The sequence below is a fragment of the Gopherus evgoodei genome, chromosome 5, assembly GCF_007399415.2.
Source record: "Gopherus evgoodei ecotype Sinaloan lineage chromosome 5, rGopEvg1_v1.p, whole genome shotgun sequence".
NCBI classification, from domain to species: Eukaryota; Metazoa; Chordata; order Testudines; family Testudinidae; genus Gopherus; species Gopherus evgoodei.
In genome coordinates, this window is record NC_044326.1 from 123,633,741 (window position 1) to 123,647,650 (window position 13,910).

At 44.7% G+C, this 13,910-nt stretch overlaps 1 protein-coding gene across 4 annotated transcripts in view; it reads right to left on the reverse strand.

Moving 5' to 3' along the window:
- Positions 1 to 13,910, reverse strand: part of HERC3 (HECT and RLD domain containing E3 ubiquitin protein ligase 3) — a 109,657-nt gene that overhangs the window by 65,774 nt on the left and 29,973 nt on the right. For 3 of the 4 annotated variants that reach the window (XM_030564845.1, XM_030564843.1, XM_030564842.1), the window contains exons 3-5: positions 5,294 to 5,453; positions 2,524 to 2,600; positions 1,633 to 1,854 (exon numbers count right to left, since the gene is read on the reverse strand). In XM_030564845.1, coding sequence (XP_030420705.1) covers positions 1,633 to 1,854; positions 2,524 to 2,600; positions 5,294 to 5,453 — 459 coding nt within the window. Of the gene's footprint in view, positions 1 to 1,632; positions 1,855 to 2,523; positions 2,601 to 5,293; positions 5,454 to 13,224; positions 13,257 to 13,910 lie in introns of all 4 variants that reach the window. The other variant, XM_030564844.1, reaches the window with a different exon arrangement.

A 13,910-nucleotide genomic window follows, 5' to 3' on the forward strand; every position in this document is an offset into this window, starting at 1 on the left:
GCCAATGCCAGGTGCCCCAGAGGGAGTGAACCTAACAGGTAATGATCAAGTGATCTCTCTCCTGCCATCCATCTCCATCCTCTGACAAACAGAGGCTAGGGACACAATTCCTTACCCATCCTGACTAATAGCCATTAATGGACTTAACCTCCATGAGTAGCTACCACAATGCTAATAAATAATAATATGGAATGGAGGATTGACCTGCCGAGACACTGCAGGAATTCCCCAGCGCTGATGAGACTGCTCATCTATGGCATTGTGTAGGTTAAAGTCATACCTTCAACATTCTTTGTGCATTTTCTGCGTAATTTCAAAATACATGCTTGTATTAGTTAGGTGAGCTGCTAAAAGCTGCAACATCTACTTACATGTATGTGAAATGTGGAGCAACTTCATGGCTTTATTTTGCAATATATATAAGTATTATGCATACAGGACTGGCGCTAGGGGTTTGAGTGCCCTAGGCGGACGGGAATTTCGCCACCCAGGGCGCTGGCCCCGCAGCTCCGGTGGAGCTACCACAGTGGTGCCTGTGGACAGTCCGGTGCTCCGCGTCTCCGGTGGAGCTGCCGCAGTCATGCCTGCGGGAGGTCCACCGGAGCCGTGCGAGGAGCCGACCGTCTGCAGGCACGACTGCGGCAGCTCCACCGGAGCCACGGACCAGCAGACCCTCCACAGGCACCACTGCGGCAGCTCCACCAGAGCTGCTTGCCACCCCCTCCGGCAAAATGACGCCCACCAATTATTCTGGTGCCCTAGGCGATTGCCTAGGCTGCCTAAATGGTAGCGCCGGCCCTGTATGCATAGATAATATTTTGCAATCTACATTATGAAAATGCAGCATATTACAAAAGGCTGTATGTACTGTATATACACACACTTACATACACGGCAAAACAGAATCATCGTTAACTTACCTGCATTGCACAATCAATAGCCTACCTAGTAGTTAAAACATGTATTTAAAGCCACCCGCAGAAAAACCCCTCTGATCTATACACCATATTGAAAATGTGTTAACAACAATACCAAGGTGTCTGAGGCCAGGATGGACATGACATTTGCTTTTCTGAAACTTATTCTAAATCCATGCTGCAGACTGTTTGGAGACCAGGCTACAAGCAGCTTTGGCTAGCATAGCTGTCAGGGGGGAAAAAAAAGTCATTGCCCACATGCTACCAATAAACAGTTTTACAAGACTGTGATAATGTCTATTGCTAATCATTGTAGATTGTATACCTGCTTTCTGCTAGCTTCAACCAACCTAGGGCCCTGATCCTGCAGGCTGTTCCACATGGGTGGATCTCGGCTCCTCCGTGGAGCCCACTGACTTCCACAGGATTTACATATGCTCAGTGCCGCTGCAAAAACAATCAGACCACTGATTTAGGTGTCAAAATACAGGCACCCAGAAATGTTTGGCCACTCTCTTTTTGACCTTGCTAATTCTTATTTACATCTGCAGAGAGTTTCCTTCCATTGATGGTATAAAAGGCTCACGGACCCTTCGGGAGGAATCACGTTTCCGTGCTCTCTCCTATAAGCCATTTGGTAGAATGATGGATTATTACAAAAAGCAAAGCCACCCTCAGCAATCAGCTCATCCTTCGTTGGTAAGTGTTCCAATACCTTGCTCGTCACTTAAGCCCAGCTGTCCTGAGTTGTTCCTCCCCCAGCCAAACACAGCTCCGGAGAGAGACAGGGCAAAGCTGTGAGCTCCGCCGGCAGCAATCTGAGCCAAGGGGATCCCATCGAGAGATGTGATGCGCTGCGGGCTGGTTTGAGAGGGGCATTCTTTACCCAGGCCCAGCTGGCCATAGTTGTTCTGTCCCCATGTGAAGAACTGGCCGTCTGAAATGAAGACGGACAACTGAAGTTAGTAAGTAAAATCTGCCCAACATCGAAACAAATCTGATAAGCCTGAATAAGAAACAGTGCTTTGGGCTTCAGTGCTACTGAAGGCAGGAGTGGTGACGAAGACTCTACTGGCTACAAAAATGTGCACTATGGAGCTACCAGGTAAAATAATAAATAAAGTGTGTGACTGAATTAGGAGATTCAGCAGATATTATGGTAAAACAGACAGCGGAAAACTATTATGGCTTACACACCGCTAAATAGAAAAAGGCACCTGTTCTGCATGCTGAAGAGAAGCACCCAGGAATGCTTTTCTCAATGTCACAATGACTGTGATCATGCCCCCCGCTCCTTTTTTTTTTTTTTAAACACAGAGACTGAAAGACTTAAAAAAAATTCCAGCTGCCCTATAATGGTTAGGCACCTGGTGTACTGAGACCATCACTTTTCTTTCTGACCAGAATTCTCTCCTCATGTCCTTGGGCTCCCTCCACCCGCTTGTGGTCTCCAGCGGTTTTCTGTAGTTGATTGAAAGCTCCTTGCACAGCGCTGTCTCTGTGTTATGTGAGCACACGGAGCATAACGCTGTGGGGCCCTGGCCTCTAAGCATGACCACAACACAAATAATATGTCATTAACAACATAGACTGAATGTGACAGTACCTGCTGCGAGAGCGAGGCAATGCCAATTGCCACAGGAAACCTGCAGTATCGTCTGTTGGTTCAGTTTCTTTATTAACCTAAAGAGGAAAGGTTATTTTAAAAAGTAACCACACACACACACACACACACACACACACTACTGTTAGACAGAACAAGGAATAATGGTCTCAAGATACAGAGGGGGAGGTTTAGATTGGCTATTAGGAAAAACTTTTTCACTAGGAGGGTGGTGAAGCACTGAAGTGGGTTACCTAGGGAGGTGGTGGAATCTCCTTCCCTCGAGGTTTTTAAGGCTCGGCTTGACAAAGCCCTGGTTGGGATGATTTAGTTGGGGATTGGTCCTGCTTTGAGCAGGGGGTTGGACTAGATGACCTCCTGAGGTCCCTTCCAACTCTGATATTCTTTTATTCTATTATTAAAGTCCATCACATCTTGCCAGCGCACGTGGTCATTCTAACCCAAAACCAATATTTTCCCTGCAACATGTGTTTCCCCTACAGCGATATATAGTTCTAATTTTGAGGAGATTACAGTTACACCCATTTGGGATACAAAGCAGTGGAGTGGCTAAAAACACCCCTGGACAGTAGAGTAACACCACAGACTTCAACTAGCTTTAATAGAGCCAAGCAAACTTTTTCAGTACAGCTGAGCTCTATCATTTGTAAATTAGGGCTGGTCTACACTACGGGGGGAAATCGATCTTAGATGCGCAACTTCAGCTACGTGAATAACGTAGCTGAAGTCGAATATCTAAGATCGGATTACTCACCTGTCCTCACCGCACGGGATCTATGTCTGCGGCTCCCCCTGTCGATTCCGCAACTCCGTTGGGGTTGGTGGAGTTCCGGAATCGATATAAGCGTGCTCAGGGATCGATATATCGCGTCTAGATGAGACGCGATATATCGATCCCCGAGCAATCGATTTTAACCCGCCGATACGGCGAGTAGTCTAGACGTAGCCTTACTTAGAACAGCTGGTTCGCAGTGTCTATAGTGCTAGCCTCTGTCAAGCAACTGGTGTTTGCCAGTGTCAGTGGGTGGGATGTGCAGTTTCTTTCTGTTTACTAGCTTAAGATCTTGCATGGAGAATGGCATAAGGCTCATAAGATGGAGTTATTTCTTTGAAACACTCAGAAAATGGCACTGTGGGGGTTTCCATTTTTGCTTCAATGATTTTTGTATAACTCTGCTCAATTCACAAGAGATGTTTTCCTAGCAGCCAGTACCGTAGAGTCAACCTGACATCTGCGAGCCAAGCTGGATTCCTTCAGATCATGCATCATCAAGATTCTGAAACTGGAACTTCGTTAACAGTTTTGCTCATGATGCACAACCTAGAAGAGCTTTCAAGGTTCCTCTTCCATCTCTGTATTGGCTCTGCCAGGCTAACAGGAACAAGTAACAGAGAAAGCATATATCTGCCCCCTAAAGTAAGGCGTTCTGACTCAACAGGTACAGGGACGAGGTAGCTGGATTAAGGTGATGCTTTTCATCATTTTTCAGATGATACTAAGCTTATTATGCTTTTTAAAACTTTCAGCACTTTGAAATGATAGGAACCAATCAGATTAAACAAATATAAAAAATGTCAGCACTATCTAAAGATTTCTGAGTAATATTAACTACAGTGCTGATATGGGCAGTTTCATAGTTCCTTATTGAACTGTGATGTGCCATAAACTCAACTAAGTAAAATGAGTGACTAGGCAACGTTGCATGAGGTTTTCAAAATCACAGTGCTCCTTCAAACATCTAAGTTTAGTTCTCTAGTCTTGAAAGACAGATCCCATAGCACAAGAATTTTTAGGGAGTAAAAGGGTGGTTGGGTGCCAATCAGCATTTTCATTGCATCCCAACTCCTCACCCGTGCCTCATACAAAGTTCTAAAATATTATAGCATCAGAAAAAAAAGTATCTGCTAATTTACGCCCCATTTTTCCTCCTGAGAAACCAGAGTGCAAGTTCCATTTCGTCTGTGATAGCATAGAATAATGCATCGAATTGTGCAGCAGAATTTAACAAAAACTCATCTCTGAACCAAAAGGGACAAATGACTTGCAAGGTCCTTCGCTTGTAGTTTTTATTTTGTTTAAAATTTCTCAGAAATTGATTGGTGTATATTACAAAAAATTAAAAGTGAAAAATCAGTGCAAAAAATTAACTTCTGTTTTCAGGGTCAAAATCAGGGTTACTAGGGAAGGATGAGAGGACAGAAAAAAAGGCAATAGAGAAAGTAGGAATACCCAGAAGGAGAGATGGTGACTCGGTAACCAGGGTATCCCACGTTACTGAGTCACTATCTCTCCTACTGGAGAAAGCAACTGGGTGCATGTGTATCTTCCACTACATTGCCTCACTTTGACAGTCTTGCATTTACACTTAGACTAAACCATAATTAACATAAATAATGTAATGGATTGGATTTTCTTAACTTAATCCATATTTTCAGGTACCTGAGTGGTCCAATATTCATTTGGGGCGGGGCTGAGGGTGGGAGGAGAAGAGAAGGGAAGAAATCAGTGAAAACCAAATAGCTTTTGTAAAACGTGAGATTTTTTCTAGTAAAAAACAAAACCAAAGGGCCTTGATGACTTGATAAGCAGAATAGGGATGGGGAGAAAAGTCCTGCCTCTGTTACTCTTAACACAAGGAGGGCCCACTGAAGTTAATGAAAAGACTCACACAGGCCCAGGAAGAAGAACTAGAAGATCTAACTTTATACATTGCATGTGAAAACTTTAGCATTTGGTTCCTGTAAACTTTACCTTGGCACTGCCACAGAATCTTCTCTAGTCGTGATCCCAAGCTGTCCATCACTACCTGCGCCCCAGGCAAAGAGCTGGCCACGCTCACTTAGTGCCAAACTGTGAGACTCCCCGCAGGCAACATGGACTATGTGCTGATCTGCCAATGCTCCAATTTGCTCTGAGGAAGACAGGAAACCCCCTAAGCAACAGGACAGTGTTGGGACTCTCATATTTCTGCATGGACATTACAGTCCTGTACATACACCACATATACTCGGGTATAAAGAAGACATGTGTTTGTACAGGACAGAGCACAATGAAATCCTGGGTTTGGCTGGGAAACCCACTACACACAAGTCGAATACAAACGATGACACAAAAACTGAATTACCTCTCTGTTTATGGTGCTTACCTGCCCCTCATTGCCCATGGTCTCGGATCACCTCACAACCTTTAATGTTTTTCTCCTGCACTGTTTCACGGGCATGCTGCATTTGTGACCAACACCCACACTGCAGCAGAGAGAAACAGAGTTTCCAAAGAGCTCAGTAACTAGCAGCTTCCTCTGTGGCACGTATCACCCAATTTTCAGGGGAGCTCAGTACTCAATGTGCTGGGCTCTCTTGAAAGTCTGGCCAAGCCCGTGGCTGCTGAGATTCTTGAAAGTCTAGCCTGATGCAGTGTGCGAGTAATGTGCATCAAAGCAAGTGTAATTAAGGTACAGGTGCAGGGCATGTTGCAGCTAAGTATTTAGGGAGCTAATAAAGCCAGTTAGTCATGAACTGGACTGTCCCTGTCTGAGACCTGACAGGTCCCTCCAAAACTCCTCACTCCTTCACCCATCTTCCTAATGCTAGCTCCACAGCTCACCTCTCTTCCCTATTCATCTCCTGGGACAGTACCCAGCCTACCAAAGCTGAGCTGTTAGAATATCACATAGTACCAAGACTGAACCAGGCACAAATCCATCAACCCAATTAAATTACTATAAATTATAACTCTCTCTCATGTCCGCATTAAACAGTGAGTATATCAAGAGATTTTACAGAGGAGTAAAAGTCAGTCACCCTGCCATAAGAATATTGTCTGCAATTAATTTTTCACTACTAAGTCACTCTAAGTATCTGAAATAGCTTTAATGTTATCGCAGCATCAGCGATCACGGCACTTTTATTACAAGGGTGTTTTTTTCAGTGCTTGCTTAATTAAATGAAAATTCCTGTCTTGCAATAAGCTGGTACGTGTTTGGTAGCAAAACTTTCCCATCAAATCAAAATGATTTTTAATTAGACAAAAAATTAAATACAGATGGAGGTTTCAGACTGGACCAAAAAAGATTTGCTCTGTCACATGCAGGCAAAAGACTCATTTTCACAAGAAAACCAGGTTGCCTACAGCAGGAGAAGGAAGGGAGGGGAGATTAAATTCTATGAAAATAGTGATCGGTGCTTAGTAACTTAGTTTCTGTAACTTTTTCTACCTAATTTAAGATTTTCACCTTCTCACATAACAGTAAGGGTGGACACACATAGCTCAGGACCCAGTTGTCAAGAGCAGCCATGTAAGTTACACACGAGTCCAAGGTTTGAGCAGTTCCATGCCCAACTGCAGCACTCTGGCCTGTTTTGTGCTATGTGCCTTCCAAGGGGAGCAGTGGGGGCAAAAGACATATCTGGCTTCAAGATTAAGCTTGATACGTTTATAGAGAGGATGGTATAATGGGATAGCCTAATTTTGGTAATTAATTCGTCTTTGATTACTAGCGGTAAATATACCCAATGGTCTGTGACAGGATGTTAGATGGGGTGGGATCTGAGTTACTACAGAGAATTCGTTCCTGGGTGTCTGGCTGGTGAGTCTTGTCCACATGCTCAGGGTTTAGCTGATCACCATATTTGGGGTCAGGAAGGAATTTTCTTCCAGGACAGATTGGCAGAAGCCCTGGAGGGTTTTCACCTTCCTTTGCAACGTGGGGCACGGGTCACTTGCTGGAAGATTCTATGCACCTTGAAGTCTTTAAACCATGATTTGAGGACTTCAATCGCTCAGACACAAGTTTGTTACAGGAGTGATTGGGTGAGATTCTGTGGCCTGCATTGTGCAGGAGGTCAGACTAGAGGATCATAATGATCCCTTCTGACCTTAAAGTCTATGATTCTATGATTTAGGTGGCCTGTTTTTACAGGCAGGCTCCAAGCAACTAGCTGCTGCCTGGGGGTACCATGGATGGTAAGAACAGGTCATTCATGAGCACACAGTAATACACTGAAAGACTGATTTTGGTTCTAGTTCTAGCAGTCTCTTCCTTTTAGTGGTCAGACAATTAAAAGAGGATGTTGGATCATTTTTCAGCTCAAAAGGTAGCATACCTGCTTTAGGATCTGGAAGTCCCCAATTAAAATCCCCACCTGGAAAGGAATCTTCACAAGAAAACAGAGTGAAGAAATGTCAAATAAAAACATTCCTTGCATTCATGAGGAACTGGCTTTGTTACTTCTTAACTATAAATTGCAGCCCACCTCTCATGTTACCTTAATTGGTCTTGCTATGATGCACTTACCCATCTGATATTACAGGCTGTGCAAGGTCTATTCAATATACTTATCACAAACCCACAGTCTCAGCCTTTCCCAAGTCTGTTCTCTGCACATAATGCTCTGCTCATAGCCAAGAGCTCCAAAGGCACAGCACATATGCTCTGCACAGGGCCAGCTCCAGGCACCAGCAGAGGAAGCAGGTGCCTGGGGCGGCCAATAGAAAGGGGCAGCACTCCATCCAGTTTTGGGGCGGCACGTCCAGGTCTTCAGCAGCGGGTCCTTCTCGCAATCTCTTCTTCTTCGGCGGCACTTTGGTGAGCTCAACCGTTTTTTGCTTTATTTTGTTTTCGCTGCTTGGGGTGGCAAAGAAGCTGGAGCTGGCGTTGGCTCTGTATTAGCTACATTCTCTTCTGATTGGAACTGAAGTTTAAGCCACACACACAGCGCTACTACATGCAATGCACTATGCTATAGAATCTACTGCTTCCCTGTTAAACAGTACAAAGTGTTACAGGCAACTGGCAAATACTTCCCTAACCCATCCTCCATCACTCCCTCACAGAGTGTAGTGGACAGACAGTTTAAATGTCTGATGCACGTTTACAGGTTCCCATAGGCAATGGTAAACGATACTTGGATGTCAGTAACAGGCATTACTGGACTGAAAATATGTAGAGAAGGGTGTAGCTAGTGCTTTTTATCTCGATTATCTTGTTTTTACCATATTTGCTGGAGAATCATAGGCCAAGCTGAGATAGTTTAATGCATCCAGGAACTCACAAAGTAAAATGGTATGAATCCTTAGAGAAAGGGAAGTGTTTAAATATCAAACCAATTACGTTAAAGAGTCAACCTCATCTGACAGCTCTGTAACTCCAAACTGGAAGTGTTTATAGAAAACACACTCAGTCACAACCCTTCATTTCAGAGAACAGCCACGCCCCACTGCAGCATCCATGTTCGGAGCCAGCATACGGGCTGGCAATCCCTGAGAGAGTTTTGAAATGTAGCTCTTCGGTCCACAGGGCCACTTTCATAACTAGCTCCCGCTCACCCACTTTTCCTAGGAGAAGGTAATAAAGTTTGATTTATTTTAGGGTCGTCCTCAGATTTTTTTGAATACAAATTGGATTCTGTCATGCTGTACTTGGTGCAAGGTCTGTCCCAAGAGAGCTAGGGGTAAAGGTGGCTTCGCTTCCAGTGTACATTTAGAGCAGCCCCAAGTCTGCTCTGATTTATTCCTGGCAGTGGCCCCAAGGGGCAATTTTAGTAACTGGAATGAAGAGATGCTGCAGCCATGCTCTCTGCGCAGGTGGAATTCCCAGCTGATAACATCCCCCAGCTTTACAGCTCCTTTGCATCAGTGGAGCAACACAGGTGGGTTAGTATAATGGTGAAGAGGCTCACTGTCTTCAAGACAGTTTGACTTCACAGTAGTCTAGTAGTAGTACCCAGTTCTGGTAACTGGGACCCCTACATTCTATTCTTGACTCTGCAGCCTTGGACAAAGGGAGCCTTCTCATTGGCTTCAATGGGAGCAGAGATAGGCCCAAGCTGAACGGGAATGAAAATTCCACCTTCAATCTCTGAGCCTTGGTTCCCTCTCCACCCGCCCCATCTATTAAACAGGGATAACATCTACTCCCCAAGGTCGTGTGAAGCTTATTTGTAACACACTGCGAGATCCTTGGAAATAAGGGCTTACTAGAAGTACAAAATTTTTAGTTTCTCATGTTGACCTGGCTGATATATAGTCGATTTAATTTTTGTTTTTAATATTTCATTTAACTATTTTAGTTAAAAACAATTTTAACAAAAACAAACCTGATATAAAAAAAAATTGAATGTTTAAATTCAAAAATTCAAGCTTGTTTTATTAAAATGTTATAGTTTGCTGTTGAAGAAAAAAATCCAGAATACATAATGTCGTTGTTTTAGTTAAATAAAACAATTTAAATGTCTGTCTGGTGATGTTCTCTTCCTAACACATCATGGCAAGAAAATCCTCATATTAATGATTAACCTGTTGAATTGGAGATAGTTCACCTCCCAATGACTTCATAAATATCTGCTTCAATTACCTTTGGTAAATGAAATAACCAATCAATCATTCATTTTCTGATATAGCTGTAAAACTAATCTGAAAAGTTTTCAAAATAAATCACTTAAAAATTTATAGTGAGTACCTTCTAAAAATGAAACCTACATCTATCTCTGAGTTGTGAAGAATATGTACTAAGGTTATAACAACCAACAAGAATGCACTTTGATGTAGAAATCCAGGATTAAATCAAGTCTTCCTGACTAGTGATTTAAATCAGGATTTAAAATCAATTTGATTTAAATCAAATCCACCCTGATAGTCTGCGTGCAAGATAAAACCACTGCACCATTAATCAGGCCTTCCTTTTCCAACACATTTCCTAGTCAGGTTGTGTCCCCTTGGCAGACACAAGAGGCTCCCTTTGGTATTTGCAAGACAGGTTTTCACCAGATGATTTATTATACATATAGTATGTATAGCGCCATAAGCAAGCCTAGTACTGCACAGATATAGAACAAAGTTACCCCAAGATCATGCCATCTAAATGTAACAAATATTATGTACTGAAGCTGCACTGGCAAAATTCGGATCCAGAATTCTCCACTGATGGTGACAACTGGGGGAAGCTGCAGTACAGACAAGGTGCAGGCTTTTCCACCACAGGGGTGTGATCTCCCAGCTGAGACACCACACCTCCTCCAAGGCTTGGCAGAAGCAGCTTTACACTGTATCTTAGGTGAAATGACCAGCTTACTGCCTGAGGGCGATGAGTACTACTCGTGGTACATCTGACAGCCAGTGGTACACAGGGCATGTATGGTCCCATACAACGCCCACACCCCACACCAAGAGAGTATTAAGGTTGCAACTCGAAGCGCTCAAAAGGCAGGAAATGCCAAAGTTGGCCAGTGCAACTCATTTTGCCTCCGTGCACATAAGCATTATGACCATATTTAATTACATGATCAGACGCCATTCACTCCCCAGAGGTCCTGCAGAAATAACAGCACATGACTGCACAGCAACACAATAAAAAATACACAATAAAAAAAGGGGGTGGGGGTCAGGGACTCCAACAAAACAGGCTGGGAAGCAGAGGGTTATGGTGTCTCCATAACACACACTAACTTTTAAATCAAATCCCATTTTCAAAGTACCTGGTTGGACGACTCCCCATACATGTCACTCTCCCCCCAGCACGTTTTGGAGGATGCGACCTCCCTTCACCCATGCACATATGAAGTCACTCTATTTTAAGGCTGACAGCAACCACACACCTTGACTCAGCCAATTAGAAAAGTAACCTTTGCAGTGCAGAACACGGAGGTGGCTGTGCTGGTCTGACTCACAGCAGCGTGGATGAAGTCAACCACAGTGATTCAGGATCTGTGGATTTTGTCCAAGAAAGAGCTGGATAATTCAAATATAAAGATTTTTTATAGCCAAGAAGAAGACCGGAGAGATGGAAACTAGGTTATCAAGGCAGTAAGCAGCAGAATCCCTAGCTGACAACAGAAAAAAACATCGCTCGGTTAAGCGACTAGGGTTGCCAGGTGACCAGTTTTTGACTAAAAGTCCAGTCGGCGGCACAGTGGGGCTAAGGAAGAGAGGCTCCCTGCCTGCCTTGGCTTCTCATGGCTCCTAGCAGCAGCCAGGATGTCCGGCTCCTAGGTGCAGGGGCAGTCAGGGAGGCTCCATGTGCTGTCCCTGCCCTGAGCAGTGGCTCCGCAGCTCTCGTTGGCCAGGAACTGCAGATCCCTCTGGCCCCACCACCTAGGAGCTTGACATGCTGGACACCTCTGGGAGCAGCCTGAGGTAAGCGCTGCCCAGCTGGAGCCCGCACCCTGAGCCCTCTCCCACACCCTAACTCCCTGCCCCAGCCCCGAGCCTCCTCCAGCACCCAAACTTCCTTACAGAGCCCACACTGCTCACCTCCTCCCGTATCACAAGCTCCTGCCCCGGCCCAGAGTCCCCTCCTGGACCCAAAACCCTCCCAGAGCTTGCACCCCAAGCCATTGTCCCAGCCCTGAGCCCCCTCCTCCACCCCAAACCCCTCATCCCCGGCCCCACCCCAAAGCCTGCACTCCCAGTCAGAGTCCTCCCACCCTCCAACCCCCTGACTCAGCCCGGTGAAAGTGAGCAAGGGTGGAGGAGAGTGAACGATGGGGGAGGGGGGTGGAGTGAGTGGAGGTTGGGCCTCTCAGAAGGGGCGGGGCATCAGGGAAGGACGGGACCGGGGTGGAGCAAGAATGTTCGGTTTTGTGCGATTAGGAAGTTGGAAACCCTATAAGAGACTACGGTCATGAAGGAGCGTAACAGGCTTTGCCTGAAACATTCTACTCTGGTTGCTTGTGGGAAAGGTTTGACTGACTCACTGAGGCAGGTGGCTCATTACCTGTGGATACAAGGGAGATGGAGACTGGCTCGGGGTGGGGGGGGGAAGCGAGGGTCATTTACAATGTAGGCTTAGCAGCTTGAGAGAATCCTGGGAGCAGCCAAGTCTGGGGAAGTTTGAGCTTATTTATTTATGTTCCCTGATTGCTGTTTTGTTAATAAAGCCAAAACTCAAATGGGTAGTTACTAAAAACAACGCTGGTGAGTCAGGCAATTCAGAATTAAATTTAAAACTAAATGTTTTCAAAATAAGGCTGAATTGGCACCTGTAAGGGTATGTCTATAGTATCCGCCAGATCAGCGAGTAGTAATCGATATATCAGGGATTGATTTATTGCGTCTCGTCTAGATGCGATAAATCAATCCGCGAATCGATGCCCATACTCTGCCTTGGCAGGAGGAGTAAGCAGTGTCGACGGGAGAGCTGTGGCAGTTGACTCATCACTGTGAGGATGGCCACGTAAGTCGAACTAAGATACTTCGACTTCAGCTACGCAAACAGCATAGCTGAAGTTGCGTATCTTAGATCGATTTCCTCCCCACCCCCCAGTGTAGACTAGCCCTAAGATTGGAGCAGGTAACACAATAGTTCAATTAATTGTCATCAAAAGGGCTCAAAGGGAAAAACCTACCAAGAACTCGCTCTCTTCATCACACTCTGATCACCTGTCCATTGTCTGTCAGCACCATCCACATCATCTAATCAATTGCGATCTCTACCATTGTGTTATCTACAAGTATAATTGTTAGCTCCTCAGTTTGTTATTTCTAACATCTGCAAATCAACATTCACACTAACGGTGCTGTAAATACCAACACAACTTTAGGACACTCCCTGTGTTTACAAACTAATAACGATTTCCTTGGCTGATTAAATGCCAGTGGACTTATTAGCCTAAAAAGGGGAGAGGAGGTTAAGTTCAATTTTATTGCAAGCATGTTTTAGTCTCTCTAATCAGTTTTTCTTCACTTACCCCATTCCTTTATCTTCTCTCCCAAGCCCATCCTAGAAGACAACAAGACTCTTGTTATCCCCCAAATAACTGACATGGTATTTGTTCTTCTGAACAGCACTACAAGCGAAGGCCTTCAGATTGCATGCTCTTTGGAACATATCTTCCAATACGATTGTACAGTACTTGGAACAACAGGGCCACCTATCTTGACTGGGGTCACTGGACACTACCATAACAGAATCAACTCATTTCGGGAGTACGCTGCATGTTATATAAACCTTCTGTTTCTGTCCACATATCTAACAGAGTGGTAGTAGAACAGACCATTTCATCTCCCCTCCCACAACAATCCCCAATATCAGTCATTAGCCTGCCATTCGATAACATCATTTGGACCTGATGAGGAGACTGACACTGCTGATCCCAGCATTGGCCATGCCTGATCAAAACAGGCATAAAAATTCCAGAAGCCTCGATGGAATTTTTGGAAGGCAAGGTAGGACCTGTTCCAATCTGAATTGGAGTCTCTTGTGGGCAAAGACTCGGAATCAGATATTGAGAACAATATCAGTGCTGAATACCAAGCTTATGGCGATAAAGTTCTAGCCACTACAAAGAAATACAAAGCTTGGGATTTCATCAACAATTCCTTTCTGGTTGGTCATCTGATGCAACTAGACTATACCAGGAATTTAAATCTGCCA